The 13,589-nt window shown below is 38.0% G+C and overlaps 1 protein-coding gene across 1 annotated transcript in view; it reads left to right on the top strand.

Moving 5' to 3' along the window:
- Capza2 (capping actin protein of muscle Z-line subunit alpha 2) overlaps positions 1-13,589 on the top strand; it is a 48,003-nt gene that overhangs the window by 19,347 nt on the left and 15,067 nt on the right. The window contains exons 2-3 of the mRNA XM_008837268.3: positions 4,341-4,404; positions 9,082-9,133. Of these exons, the coding sequence (XP_008835490.1) occupies positions 4,341-4,404; positions 9,082-9,133 (116 nt within the window). The remainder of the gene's footprint in view (positions 1-4,340; positions 4,405-9,081; positions 9,134-13,589) is intronic.

Raw genomic sequence — 13,589 nt, 5'->3', positions numbered from 1 at the left:
TTGATTACTAGTGCAGTAGAAGAGGCAAATATGCCCATAGGATAAAAATAGAAATCGCTTTTGCTTTCGTGGTAGAAACTAAAAATAAAGCTGGTAGATTCTAAATGGTATATATCTGTTTTTGGAAACAAAAATTTTAAAACTCAACTACTAGTTATTTGTATCACTAAATATACTGTATGTATTCTACTTGGTATTAATATTTTTATTTTGACAGTTTTCTAGATAGCATTATGTCTTAAAGAATTAAAAATACTTTAATTCTTAAATTTACAAAAGAAATATTTGATTATTAACATGCTGTATTAGTCACTTTTCTGTTGTTGTGATAGAAACACTGACCAAAGCAACTTATGGAAGGAAGAATTTATTTGAGCTTATGGTTCCAAGGGGCAAGAATCCATCGTGGTAGGGAGGCATGGTGGCAAGAGCAGGAGCAGCTGAAGCTAAGCTCTCACATCTTCAAGCAGGCACAGGAAGCAAGAGAGCAACTCAAGATCTGGCAAGGCTTAAGAACTCTAAGCCCACCTCCAGTGACCTACTTCCTCCAGCATAGCCACACCTTCTTAGACTTCCCAAAACAGCTCCACCAACTGGGGACAAAATGTCCAAATTCTTGGAGCCTATGGGGGACATTCTCTTTCAAACCACCACACATGCTATCAAGTTTTCATTTGTTAGCAGTCGTAGTAACTAAGGCTTTGGTTTTAATGCTTTCTAACAGCTCTTTGTCTGGTAGAGGGTAGAGGTTAAGATAGTTTACATAATCTAATAGATAACACAATAGGTTTAGCAAGCACACAGCATGGTCCTCTGTTCCCCATTCCCTTGGCCTTTAAAGAAAGTTATAATGTACCTATTTTCCTTATTCCTTAATTTACAGGTCAACATTTATATTAGTTACTTTTCTGTTGCTATGATAAACACCATAATCAAAAGCAACTTAAGTGTCTGTTTTGGCTTAGAATTCCAGAGAGAGAGAAAACCAGGAAGTTGGTGATTCACCTTCTCTAGTACCATTCTCCATGCCCCCCTCAGTCTGTTTCCTTTCTTCCCGTTTAGTAAGACTTTGAGACTTTTAAGCCTCCATAACTACAAGAGCCAATTCTCATAATACATGTCATCTTATCTATGTGTATTATGTTTGGCTGTGGCTGTGTCATCTTATCTATGTGTATTATGTTGGCCCTACCAAACATAGTTACTGGCGTTCCTTAGGTGTTACTAAGCTGAGGCCTTAGGAATGATTTTCCATTATAAAAACGTTATAATTATTTTTAGTGTTCAATAAGCATTAGGTTCCATTATTTGTTTGAAACATAATCCATCTAACCAGCCAATTTATGGATCACTTACTGAACTGAACATGATACTAGAGGCTGAAGATAGAAGATACCCCAAACAGTGATCTCTACCCTCTAAGAGCTCACAGGGAAACAGCCTTTAAGCCAATTCTGTGAGTGAGTTCAGGACAAGAAATGGATGAACAAGGTACAGAGATGGATCAAAGAAGGTCCTTGGTAATCCTGCTTGGAAATGGATGCTGTGGGAGAAGGCACTTCAGCTAGGTCTCAGATAGAAAAATCAAGTCTTCACACCAATTTGTGCTCCTAAGACTCAGATTAGTGGGTGCCTGTGGGGGGAGGTTTCTAAAGTGATGGATTTCTATATCAGCTTGACCGTTGTTATTGGTTACATAGGTGCACATTTATCAAAGCTCATTGAACTGTATGTTAAGGTTCAGGTAGCCCTGCCCCCTCACCAACAGGATCCCAAGGACTTCTCATGCTCCTGAGAAAAGGGAACCTAGCTGATAAGCACCTTGGTCTTTGAAGTCAAGAAAAGCAGACTTTTCTCCACTTTTTGGCCAACACAGCATGCTTCCCCTTTGATCTCTAAAGAGGATAGGTTTTAACAGTCCCGCTCTCCTACTTCCCCCCACCCACCTTTAAAAAAAAATACACCTTCCCGCCTTCTGCAGGAAGCAGAACCCTCCCTTTTTAAAAGACCCCCAGCTCAAGACCCAGGCAGACATTTTCCCTGCCCAGAAGGGAATCTGTCCCGTGTGTTCCTTTGCTAATAAACCCTATTTTGATGGAGTTTTATCTGTGTCCTGGTGCCGCCTCCTCCATTCACTCGTTCTCTGACAACTTTTTACATATCACTGTACACTTATGATCTCTGTGTTTGATTATGTGCATTATATCTCAATATGTAAATAAAATTAGTTGATATTTTTGTGGTTTTTTTTTTTTTAACGAGTAGGTCTGAGGAGGTTTTGCAAGTATCTTCTGACTAAGAGGGCTCATACCCAGGCGCATGGTGTCTGTGGTAACCTCCCAGTTGCTAAATTTGGCAGGATTTAGGTCAAGGACATGAGAGCCTTGGATGCTTTGCAAAGGTATCTAGACTTTCTCCTCCTAGCCTGAGGAGGAAGAACTCCATCTTGTGATGCAAATGACCATCAAGGGAAGGTCACTTCCTTACACCCAAGCTGTACTTGGCTAAGTTAGTTTTCCAGCCTAGGAATGGTGAATGGGAAATATCCCCAGGGAATGAGTGTGTGGGTATCTGTCTCATTTTATGAAGGTGAATGTTGTCTCCTCATCCACCTGCCTAGGGATACATATTCTCCCTGCTGTTTTTATGCACCGAATCCTAAAGTGGTATCCAGTTGTGCAGGACAGCTAAGCATCCCTTCGAGTATCCAAGTAATTTCTACATTGTCCTGTACTTTCCTTACATCTCCACACTACAAGTTTTTCCTAGCTGCTGTTCCCACTTGAAGCGTGCTCCTTCTGCTTTGCCTGTGTCTAAACCACACTGCCTTCTAGAGCCACCAAAACCCTTTCACTTACATGAGCACATATGAGTCATATGGACAGTTTACCAGTGGCTTCTCCACTGAAGAAAATGTCTCTTCCTCTTCTAGCAGCCATTAAAGACATATAGATCCTTAAGGAGGGTTAGGGCCTCGTGAGATCCTCCCTTATGTGATGGACCCAATCCCAATCTTCCATAGCCCTTGAGCAGGTAATCACAGCCGCTGAAGAGTTCAAGAGTGCAGCAACCAGGCATCCTCTAGGACAGTGAACCACAGGCACTACCCCTTCCTCTGACTTTTATACTTTGTCTCCAGTGTCCCTGAGCCTTAGAAGGAGTGATACAGATGTCTCACATGGAGCTATGCGTTTAACAGCTGCTCACTTCTCAGCACTTTGAACAGTTGTGAAGCTCTACAGTAATAGTTACCAGTACAAGAAAAGAAGCTGCTCTGACTAGAACTGACAGCAGCACTAATTGATGGGCATAAACATAACTATTTGGAAGGAAATTTGATAGGGACATCTTGCATACATAATGTGCCTTTTAATAATCTTAAACATTTTAGAAGAAATAATTTTATTTTTTAAACGGGCATACAATAAAAGTACAGCACTCTTTTCTTGAAGAAAATTTTTTCCCCTTAAATAAGAGAAGACCTCACTATGTAGCTCCAGCTAGCCTGGAATTTGCTATGTAGACCAGGTTGACCTCAAACTCAGAGATCCACCTGCATCTGCTTCCTAAGTGCTGGTATTAAAGGCATGCATTACCATGCCTGGCCTTTCCTGAAGACTGTAACACATGTATAAATGAATGTACCTATAACTAAAGCCTAAATGTAGTATAATTATGTCCTACTCCCTCTAAACTCCCTCATTTCTTCCTTTCCCTTTTTTCCCACCTTCCATAAGCCCCTGGCAACCGTTGGTGTCTTCTCCTTTGCTACAAGGATTTCTAGGCTTGAGATGGTACCACTCTCCATTTTTCAACCGTATGATGGTTGTTAAGTCTTAGAGTACTTTATGTGTTTGGGATAGGTAATTTACTAATAAAGGTCTGTACCCTGTATAAATGTTGTAAATGCTTTGGGGCAAGAAGTATTTCAGAGTATTCTGTATTTTGGAATGTTTGTGTGCATTTTATTGTTTGAACATCTAGTTTTGAGTACATCCGTTGTCATCAATGTACCTAATTATGTCTCTTTTTTCCACACATGGAATTTTTAATTTCTTCACTTAAAACATAAAATTATAAGAAAATGTTTATTTGTAGACAGTTTTCAATCTTCTAAGACAGCTTTAATTGTTCTAAGTTATTTATCTGTATTTAGCCTTTATGTTGTAATTATGTTAAATGATTAACAGCAGTAGCAAGCAATGTTTGAGTGAGGCGATGTCATGGTCTTTGAAGTCATTTTCAGTAGAACTTTAAAATTTTGTAAAATTGAAATGGGTTTTTTTGTTATTTTAACAGAGATGTATTCTGTGATATTTATATTTTCATTTCTATTGTAGGTACGTATAGCAGCGAAATTCATCATTCATGCCCCTCCTGGAGAATTTAATGAGGTTTTTAATGGTGAGTATTAAAAGTACTTAAAAATTGTTTTGTTTATAATGATGTGTATGTGTGGGGGCAGGTTAGGAGGACTACTTCCCAGAGTTAACACTCTCTTCCACTGTGAGTTCTGAGGATCAAACTTAGCTAAGTCAGGCTTGTACCATGGAACCATCTTGTGGGCCGATGATATATGTACAACATTAAAATTGTCTCCCCCCCCAACTGTCCTATTTCTTAAAAAATTAAAAGTACTAAAATAAGGAATGTGTGCAGAAAATAAGTGCTTTTACAAATTACAACGAAGATTTTTGTCAACTTAGTTTTGTAATGGCAGGATACCATGTACTTGTTAGATAGGCTGTTCTAATGAGTTAATCACACATTTAAAAGGAAAAGTTTTATTCTACTTACTGAATGGTATATTTCCTTATCTGGAGAAAGAAGCTTCTTTTTGATAAATTGTTTTAAAATTCTAAGCACATATAGTGGTTCTTTCTTCAGTAGAACACTTAGTTGTAAAAAAACAAGTCATTTTTACTACATGGGTTTTGGAAGTGCCAGTATTTTCTTTTTGTTTCTGTTTCTTTGGGGGAGGTTTTTTTTTTTTTTTGAGACATAAAAACTATGTCTCACTATATATCCCTGGCTGGCCTGGATATGTACTTGATATGTAGACTAGGCTGGCTTCAAACTTACCTGCCCCTGCCTCCTACTTCCACCTCTTGAGCTGCTGGGATTATAGGTGTATACTTTAAAATTTTCAAGAAAACCTTATTAGATATGAACAGCCAATAACAAAGCATTTTCATTATGGAAAAACAGCACATGTTAAAACCATTTATTACTCATTACATTTCACAGCATGCCTGTCTTTTGGCAAACCTTTTTAGTTGCCCATGGCCCAGAAATCTAAAGTGGTTTGCTGGTTGCTGTAAAGCTCTCTTGGTACTATGGAAACAGGATTGAAAGAATCACCAAGGCACCAAACATGGTGGTTCATGCCTTTAATCCCAGCACTCAGGAGGCAGAGGCAAATGGATCTCTGTGAGATGGAGGCCTGCCTGGTCTCCATAACAAATTCCAGATCAGGTGGGGCTACAGAGAGACCTTGTCTCAAAAGAATCACCAAGAAAATGCCTTGTAGCAATCTCTTCCCAAACATTTTTTTTCCAGTTAATAGTAGTATGTTCCTATAAGTACTATAAATGGATTATTTTTCCTTTACATTTTGCCACCACTGTCTTAAAGTCAAATGTACACACATACTTCAGCTTTTTAAAAAACAATTGTACTCAAGTTTACTAAATATAGTGATGTATAATCATAGTTTTGGTCATATAATATAATGGACTCTTCACCTTAGAAAAGATTTGCTTAAAAAGCTAAAAATAGAGACACAAATTGTATAAACTTAAAATTACTCTTGAAAAATCTGTTAATCAACCATAAACTATAATACATGGTTTAGTAGATCCAGTTAATTAATATGGCAATTTTTATTACATGTATTTTGAAACTTAACCACTGAGCTACAGTTAGAGGAAAAATGGAAAATTCTGTATCAATAAAAAGAATCTGGAAATTAAAATAGTTCTGTTATTTAAGAATATGTTGGGTAGTAAATACAGAGTGATGAAAAGAATTCCAAAGTATTTGTGATGCTTAGCTATAATGTTTACTTCTTTTTTTATATAATTTTATTCTTTGAGAATTTCTTGCATGTATGCTATGTATTTTGATCATACCCATTCCATTTTCCTCTCCAACCTCCCAAACCCCAACAGATCCTCTTCCCAACTTCATATCCTTTTTTTCTAAATGACCCACTGAGTCTGATTATCCCTATGAATATGGATGCTAGTGTTGGGCCATCCACTGTAGCATAAGCAAACTACCAGTGACCACACCCCCAAAGAAAATTAGCTGCCCCTCCTCCAGCAGCCATCAGCTTGCTAATGGCTCCTTAGCTAGGGGTAGGGAGACCCCCCCCCAATCCATAATGAAACCATTGACTGACTTGATCTTATATAAGCCACAGCTGCCATAAGTTTGTGAGTACAACAGCCATGTCATGTCCAGAAGACATAATTTCACATCATTTCTCCTTGTCCTATGGTTCTTACATTCTTTCCACCCCTTCTTCAGTCTCTTAAGCCTTGTAGGGGTTGTTGGCAGGGTTGATACAGATGTCCCATTTAGGGCCAAGCACTCACAGCCACTTATTCTCAGCATTTTGAGAGTAGCATGCATCTATGGGTATAAACATAAATATTTAAAAGGTAGGGTAAAAACTAGAGCATTTACCAAATGCTTCCTTAAGGCCTCTGACCTCCCTAGCCATAGGCTTTGGACCAGGTTGACAGTACTCAGCATGAATTCCCATCTGTGGAGGAGGTTTGAAATTGAATCAGAAAGCAGTTGGTTAACCCCACAGCAATCATGCTAATGTTGCAGTAGTGGGTATATCTTGTCTAGAGGTTGGTGTGATAGCATGCAGGGTCCAGTACTGGGTGAGACTATTGATGTCTTTTTTTCTACCAGCATAATGTCTTCACTATGAAAGCTAGCCAGTAGGGCAGAAGCTTGGTTTCTCTATTTCCTGAAACTGAAGTGTATGGTGTCTTTAATTTATTTACTATGGGGAACCAAGAGTCAAAGGCCTTTGTTTTTTAGTGGGCTCCTGGGACCTCCCCGACAAATAACTCTTAGGGATATATCCTATATCTGGTGCTGAGATTTTTATTTAATAACCCATGTCCTTCTGGGAGCAGCATGTCCACCCATTCAGGGTACCTCTGTTTAATCTCTGTTGTTTTCTTCTTATATATATATATATTTTTTTAATATTATTTTATGTGTATGAATATATTGCCTGCATGCATGTAAGTGCACATGTGTTGTATATTGCTTGTGGAGGTCAGAAGATGGCATTGTATTCCCCTGGAATTCAAGTTACAGACAGTTGTTAGCTACTCTGTGAGTGCTGGGAATCAAACCCAGGTTCTCTGCAAGAGCAGCCAGTGCTCTTAACTGCTGAGCCATCTCTCTAGCACCTTAAATATAATTTTAATTAGCTTACAAAGTAGTGGGTTTCTATAAGGCTTTTTCAATAAATCCTTAATTTTGGTTAACCCACCTTCTCCTACTCTCCATCCCCTTTAGCCCCCAGTGTATCCCCCTCTTCATTCATAGCACGTTTCTTCTACCCTCTCCTCCACCTCATGGGCCTTTTCTCGTTTTCTGACCTCTGCAGACACTCCAAGTTAAACATACAAATCTAAAACTTCAAAGCTAGGGTTCAGATACGAGAGAGAATATGTGGTCATTTGTCTTTCAACTTCTGTTTTAATATTTAGTTTCTATACTTAAATTTTCATTAGTATATTGCTAGTAAGAGGATTAAAGAAGATAACCTCCTTTCCTTAGATTCATATTTGACATGTAATTTAAGTTGATAGTGTTAAAACTGCACTAAAATAAGTAGCTCTGAAACTTTTGTGGAATCAGAGAGTCTAGAAGAAATTATGGTTCCTCTTTCTGTGGTTGGTTGTTTTTTTTTTTTTTTTTTTTTTTTTTGAGAAAGGGTCTCATGTAGCTCAAACTGACTGAGGTTGAGCTCACAGTAGCTCAGGCTAGCCTTGAACTTTTGATTTTTCTTTTACCAATCCTGAGTGCTGGATTACAAGCACAAATGTCATCGTGGCTGGCTTTAATAAATTATAATTCTGAGAGAAGTTGGTTGCATACTGTTTTTGGATTACATGCAATGTGTATTTGTTTTTAATATTTATTATTTTATTTTATGTGTATGAATGTATTGTCTGCATGTAGGTAAGTGCACCTGTCTCATGCAGTGCTGCAGAGGTCAGAAGAGGGTGTCGGATTCCCCTGGAACTAGAGTTAAAGATGGTTCGTAGCCGCCATGTGGGTGCTGGGAATCGAACCTGGGTCCTCTACAAGAACAGTCAGTGCTCTTAACCACTGAGCCATCTCTCCAGCCCCGCAATGTGTATTTTTTAAAATCAGGAAAATCCTAAAAGAATGTGAATCCTATATTAATTACTTTTCTTGTTGCTGTGATAAAATACTCTAACTAAAAGCAACTTAATGATCAATAGGTAACAAATAAATAAGTTGGAACTGAGTCTAAAATTAGGACAGAATTAAGAATCAAAGTGAAAACAGTAAAAAGTGCAGGTGTTTATGTGTTTCTTGAACATGATTGCTAAAGAACTAACAGCCTGTCCCTAGACTGCTCACAAACTGCTGCCTGTTTAATTACATTTTCCATAGAGCTAACTCGTTTGAAACTGATGGAAGTTGTTGTCAAATTAAGAAGCATAGTTCTAAGTATCTTCTGGCAATCTTACCATGCCATCTTTCTGATAAAGATTAGCTTCACTTTAGTTATTTGGAGATACAGTATAGTCTGGCTGCAGCAACTGGTAGGGTTGAAAATGGCAAGTTTTGTTTTTTTGTTTTTTAATTTCTCTATTCCATTACCTAACCAAGATCTTTTTTTTTTTCTTTTTAAATATCATAGTGCATATTTGTGGCTGTTTTGGTCATTAGAGTAATATTTTGATCTTGCTTGTATTGTCTGGGCAATGGTTTAATATGTAACTAAAACAAACTATATCCTTTGCAGCCTTCAAACAGAAAATAATAATACAGAAAACAATATTTGTGTTGCAGATGTTCGGTTACTGCTTAATAATGATAATCTTCTCAGGGAAGGAGCAGCTCAGTAAGTATTTTATGTTATAACTAAAATGACTTGGAAAGAAAAGCTCTTTCGAAAGTGTTAGTAAAGCACTAATTTCTGACATAAGAGTTTTATATGCATGTTCATGTTTAAATGTATGTATTAGATTAGGAGAACTCACAGAGGGACTAGATGTGTAAGTATAGTATGAAATTCTCTGCTCATTCTGTTTGCCAGTGTCTTACATACTTAACACTGCATTTTGACATTTTAAAAACTGGATAAAATTATTTTTGTTGCTTTGTTTTTTTCTTTCGTGGGTTTTTTTTTTGGTCTTTTTTTGTTGTTGTTATTTTGTCTTTTTTTTTTTGTTTTTTTCGTTTTTTTTTTTTTTTTTTTTTCCCAGAGCTGAGGACCGAACCCAGGGCTTTGCGCTTGCTAGTCAAGCACCCTACCACTGAGCTAAATTCCCAACCTCTAAAATTATTTTTGAAGTGATGATTGCTTTAATTTTTTAAAAAATATTTTATTATTTATATTTGTATGCATGTATTGCCTGCATGTAGGTAAGTGCACCTATGTCATGCAGTGCCCGCGGAGGACAGAAGAGGCTGTTGGATCCCCTGGAACTGGAGTTATGGACAGTTGTTAGTTGCCATGTGGGTGCTGAGATTCTAACCTGGGTCTTCTGTAAGAACAGTCAGTGTTCTTAACCACTGAGCGATCTCTCCAGCCCCTCCATTACTCATTTGAAAACAGTTGAAAGTCATAAATTTTTCAAGTTCCTTACAAAGAATGTTTAGTATCCATCCAGTCAACTACTAGTCTCTCTAGATACTATTCTAATATGTAGAATCCTGACTGATAGGAACAATTTCTTTAATTCTATTTTAGTAACATAAAATTTAGTAACATTAAATTTATTTTTAAAATTTGGTCTTGTTGGGCATGTATATGCTTGTATTCCTAGCACTTGGGAGGTTGAAACAGAAGGATCCCAAATTCATGGCCAGTTTGAGCTACATAGTAAGGTTCATATGTCTTATAATGTCAAATTTTCCTGTTTAAAATTGCCTAACATTTTGCTGTGTGTGTATAGCATATTTGGTTTATCCATCTTTCAGTGGATGTTTGAGCTGCTTCCACCTTTTATTAAAATGCCTTTTAAGAATCATTTTGGTTTATACCTTGGATTTTAGTTGCTAGCTTTTAAGTGAATGGCCACTTATGTATTCTGAGTTGTGTGTGTGTGTGTGTGTGTGTTTTTTCAAGTAAGCAAACTTTATAATAGCATATAGTGTGTTGATAAAAAGTCTGTACATACAAAAGTGATTTGCTTAAATTTTTTTCAGAGTAAGGATTTTATTTCTATATTCATGAGTGATATGAAATAGTCATATATTTGACTCAAGAAAGGTAAAAGTATTGGAATATTGTTTGTCGAAAGAAATACTTATCCTGAGAAAATTCTTACATTCCATTTAAATTCAGTTTGTTCTAAATGAAATTTGGAGAGCTACATTTCTCTTTTACTACAAACCAAATTTTTGGACCTCTGTGGTCAACACTTCAGAAGGTACACACCAACCTGTTGGTGCCACACATCTGTAATCCCAACTCCCTGAAAGGTTGAGGCAGGATTTCAAGTTCAGGGCTAGTCTAGGCAATTTAGCAAGACTGATGATGTAGCTCAATGGTAGAAGGCTTTCTTAGCATGTCAAGCACAAGGCCCTTAGCTCAATCATCAGTAATCCCTATACCACCTGCCCTAAACAAAGGTATATAGCATTGAAGTAGAAAATATATGATACTCTTTTAGGGCAGGATGCATCTTTGAGGGACGTCCAGGCAGAGATCTGGAAATAGGAACTGAAACAGCGTGGTGGTCCACTGCTTACTAGTTTGCCCCTCTGTTCTGTGCTCATCTTGCTTTCTTATGCAACCTAAAACCACCTGCCCAGGGGTGGCACCGCCTACAATGGACTGGGCCCTCCCACATCAATTAGCAATTTTGAAAATGCCTCACCAACATGGTCACAGGCCAATCCAATGTAGGTAATGCTTCAGTTTAGGTTCCTTCTTCTCAAGTGTGTCAAATTGAGAACTGAAGCTATTCAGCACAGTTACTCTTGCATAGCTGTGAATAAAATACCTATGTAAGCAATTTAAGGGGGTGTATTAACTTTACTTTGATAAAACACCATGAGTTATGGAGGAAAGAGGTTTCTTTGGCTCACCTCTCCAGAACAAGAGTCCATAATGGTAGAGGAGGTATGCTAGCAGGTGACAGGAGCAGGAACCTGAGAGATCACATCTTCAACTACAGGCAGAAAGAGTGCAAGCTAGAAGTAGAACAAGGCTAAAAATGTTCAAAGCCCTCCCCCAGTGACTGACTTCTGAGACTCCACAACCAGCACCATTGAATGTTCAAGTACGTGAGTCTGTGGAGGACATTTTTCATTCAAACCACCACAAGGAGGAAAGATTTATTTTGGTTTGTGGTTTTGGAGATTTTTAGCCAATCGTGGTGAGGAAATCACACTGGCAAAAACATGTGGCTGAGGCTCTTCATATCACAGCACCAGGAAGGAAATGACAAAACCAAAGCCAGGGGGTAGGTATAACCTTCAGAGAAGCTCACCCCAGTGACCTATTTCCACTAGTTACTCCCAGCCTCCTAAAACTTCACAGCCTCTCCAGTAGCCCTACTAGCTGGGGGACCAAATAAGCAAAACATGAGCCTTTCATTTCAGATATAAACTCTTTAAGTGACAGCCTGACAATATTGAGAAATGAGTAGCTACTTCTGTCTTCCTGTCTATGCACTTCAGCACTGACCTCCATCTTTTTTTAAAATGCTGTGTTAAGAATTTGTGAAGTAGTGGTTTAATTTTACTTTGGTGTTTCTACATTTACATTTACTCTTACTAATTTATCAGCAATGCTTTACTCAACAAAATGTTTCTGCTAAACATTGTGGTTCACACCTGTAATACCAGCACTTGAGAGGCTGAGGCACGAGAATCACAAGTTTGAGGCCACTTTGGACTACATAGTATGTTTCAGAGCAGGATGGGCTACAGTATGAGACCTTGTCTTAAAAAAAAACTTCAAAACCTCAAACTTTCCAGGAGAGACTCAGGAGCAAACACCTGAAAATTTAATGGATATCTGTCTAGACTAGGGTAATCTGAAAAGCATTCCAATAGATTGTTTAGAGATATGTTTGTAAGTCTTAAAACTCTCAGCATCTTTTCTGTTAAGTGGAGATAATTTCCTAGGTTATAGATTTAGTAACATACAATTTTCATGCCTTGAGATTTTTCCCTACACGTATGCTACATTAATTACCTGGCAATAAATTATTTTTTACTCGTGTGAGAGTAGAAAGGCCTTATTCTTGAGTCCATCTCATCACCTTTTCCTAGCTCAGATTGCTGCTTTTCTATTTCTAATCACCCCACTTCTCAAATTTGTCATACATACTGCTAAATTAATCTTTAAAAGCACTTCTGTAATTATGCTTTGCCTCTCAAAGTAGTTACTTTATTTCCAAGACAGACCTTCTAAAAGGCTGTTGAAATGAGGAGTAAAAGAGCTTGCAACCCAGTGATACAAGCCTGAGGACCTGAGTTCAGTCTCTGGAACCCATGTAAAGGTGGAAGGAGAGAACCTACTCCACAGAGTTGCCCTTTGATCTCTAAACATGTGCCATGGCACACCTCCTCCCTCCTCCATTTTATTTATATATATATATACACACACACATGTATATATACACACATATACAATAATAAATCTAAAAAGACCTTCCAGTTCAACTCAGTAAATACAAATGTAAAATATTCTTTGCTTTCCGTTCTTCCCTCCCTTCACTTCCTTCCATATCCCTCTCTGTCTTGGGTGTGTGATGCATGTTTGTGTGTATGTGCAGGTGCTCTTATCCATGTATGTGTAGGCAGAGGTCAGAGATTGACATGGGGTGTCTTCCTCTGTGCTAACCACCTTATTTTTTGAGACAGGGTATTGCACTGAACCCTAAACTCGCCATTTTGGCTAGGCTGACTGCCCAGTGATTCACATATTTCTGCCCTCCAATACTACCACTACAGACATGCACTGTCCTGTCTAGCTTTAACTTGGGTGCTGGGGATCTGAACTTTGGTCTTCATGCATGTGTGGTAAGCACTTTACCCTCTGAGCCATCTACCTCAGCCCCCTCATTCTAATTTCTACAAGACCAGAGTCTACCTAGTTTTTTTTTTTTTTTCCTCCTAGTCCATATCTCAGTATCACATTCATCATAAAATTATCCTGGGTTTCTTCGTTTTGTACTTTTCTCTTAACAGAAAGCAGTTTCTCAGTAATGTGTTATTGGTAGTTCTTGGGGTACCTTCTGGTTTATGCTACAGTTATATTTATGTATTATCTTCCCTCTTCAACCTTTGATAGTAGAGGCTATTTGATTTATCATAGCCCCTAGTCTGTTTCCTAATTT

The sequence above is a fragment of the Nannospalax galili genome, unplaced genomic scaffold (assembly GCF_000622305.1).
Source record: "Nannospalax galili isolate Female #2095 unplaced genomic scaffold, S.galili_v1.0 scaffold171, whole genome shotgun sequence".
In the NCBI taxonomy this organism is placed as follows: domain Eukaryota; kingdom Metazoa; phylum Chordata; class Mammalia; order Rodentia; family Spalacidae; genus Nannospalax; species Nannospalax galili.
Note: the sequence above shows the minus strand (reverse complement) of the source record. Positions and strands in the feature narration are given on the sequence as shown.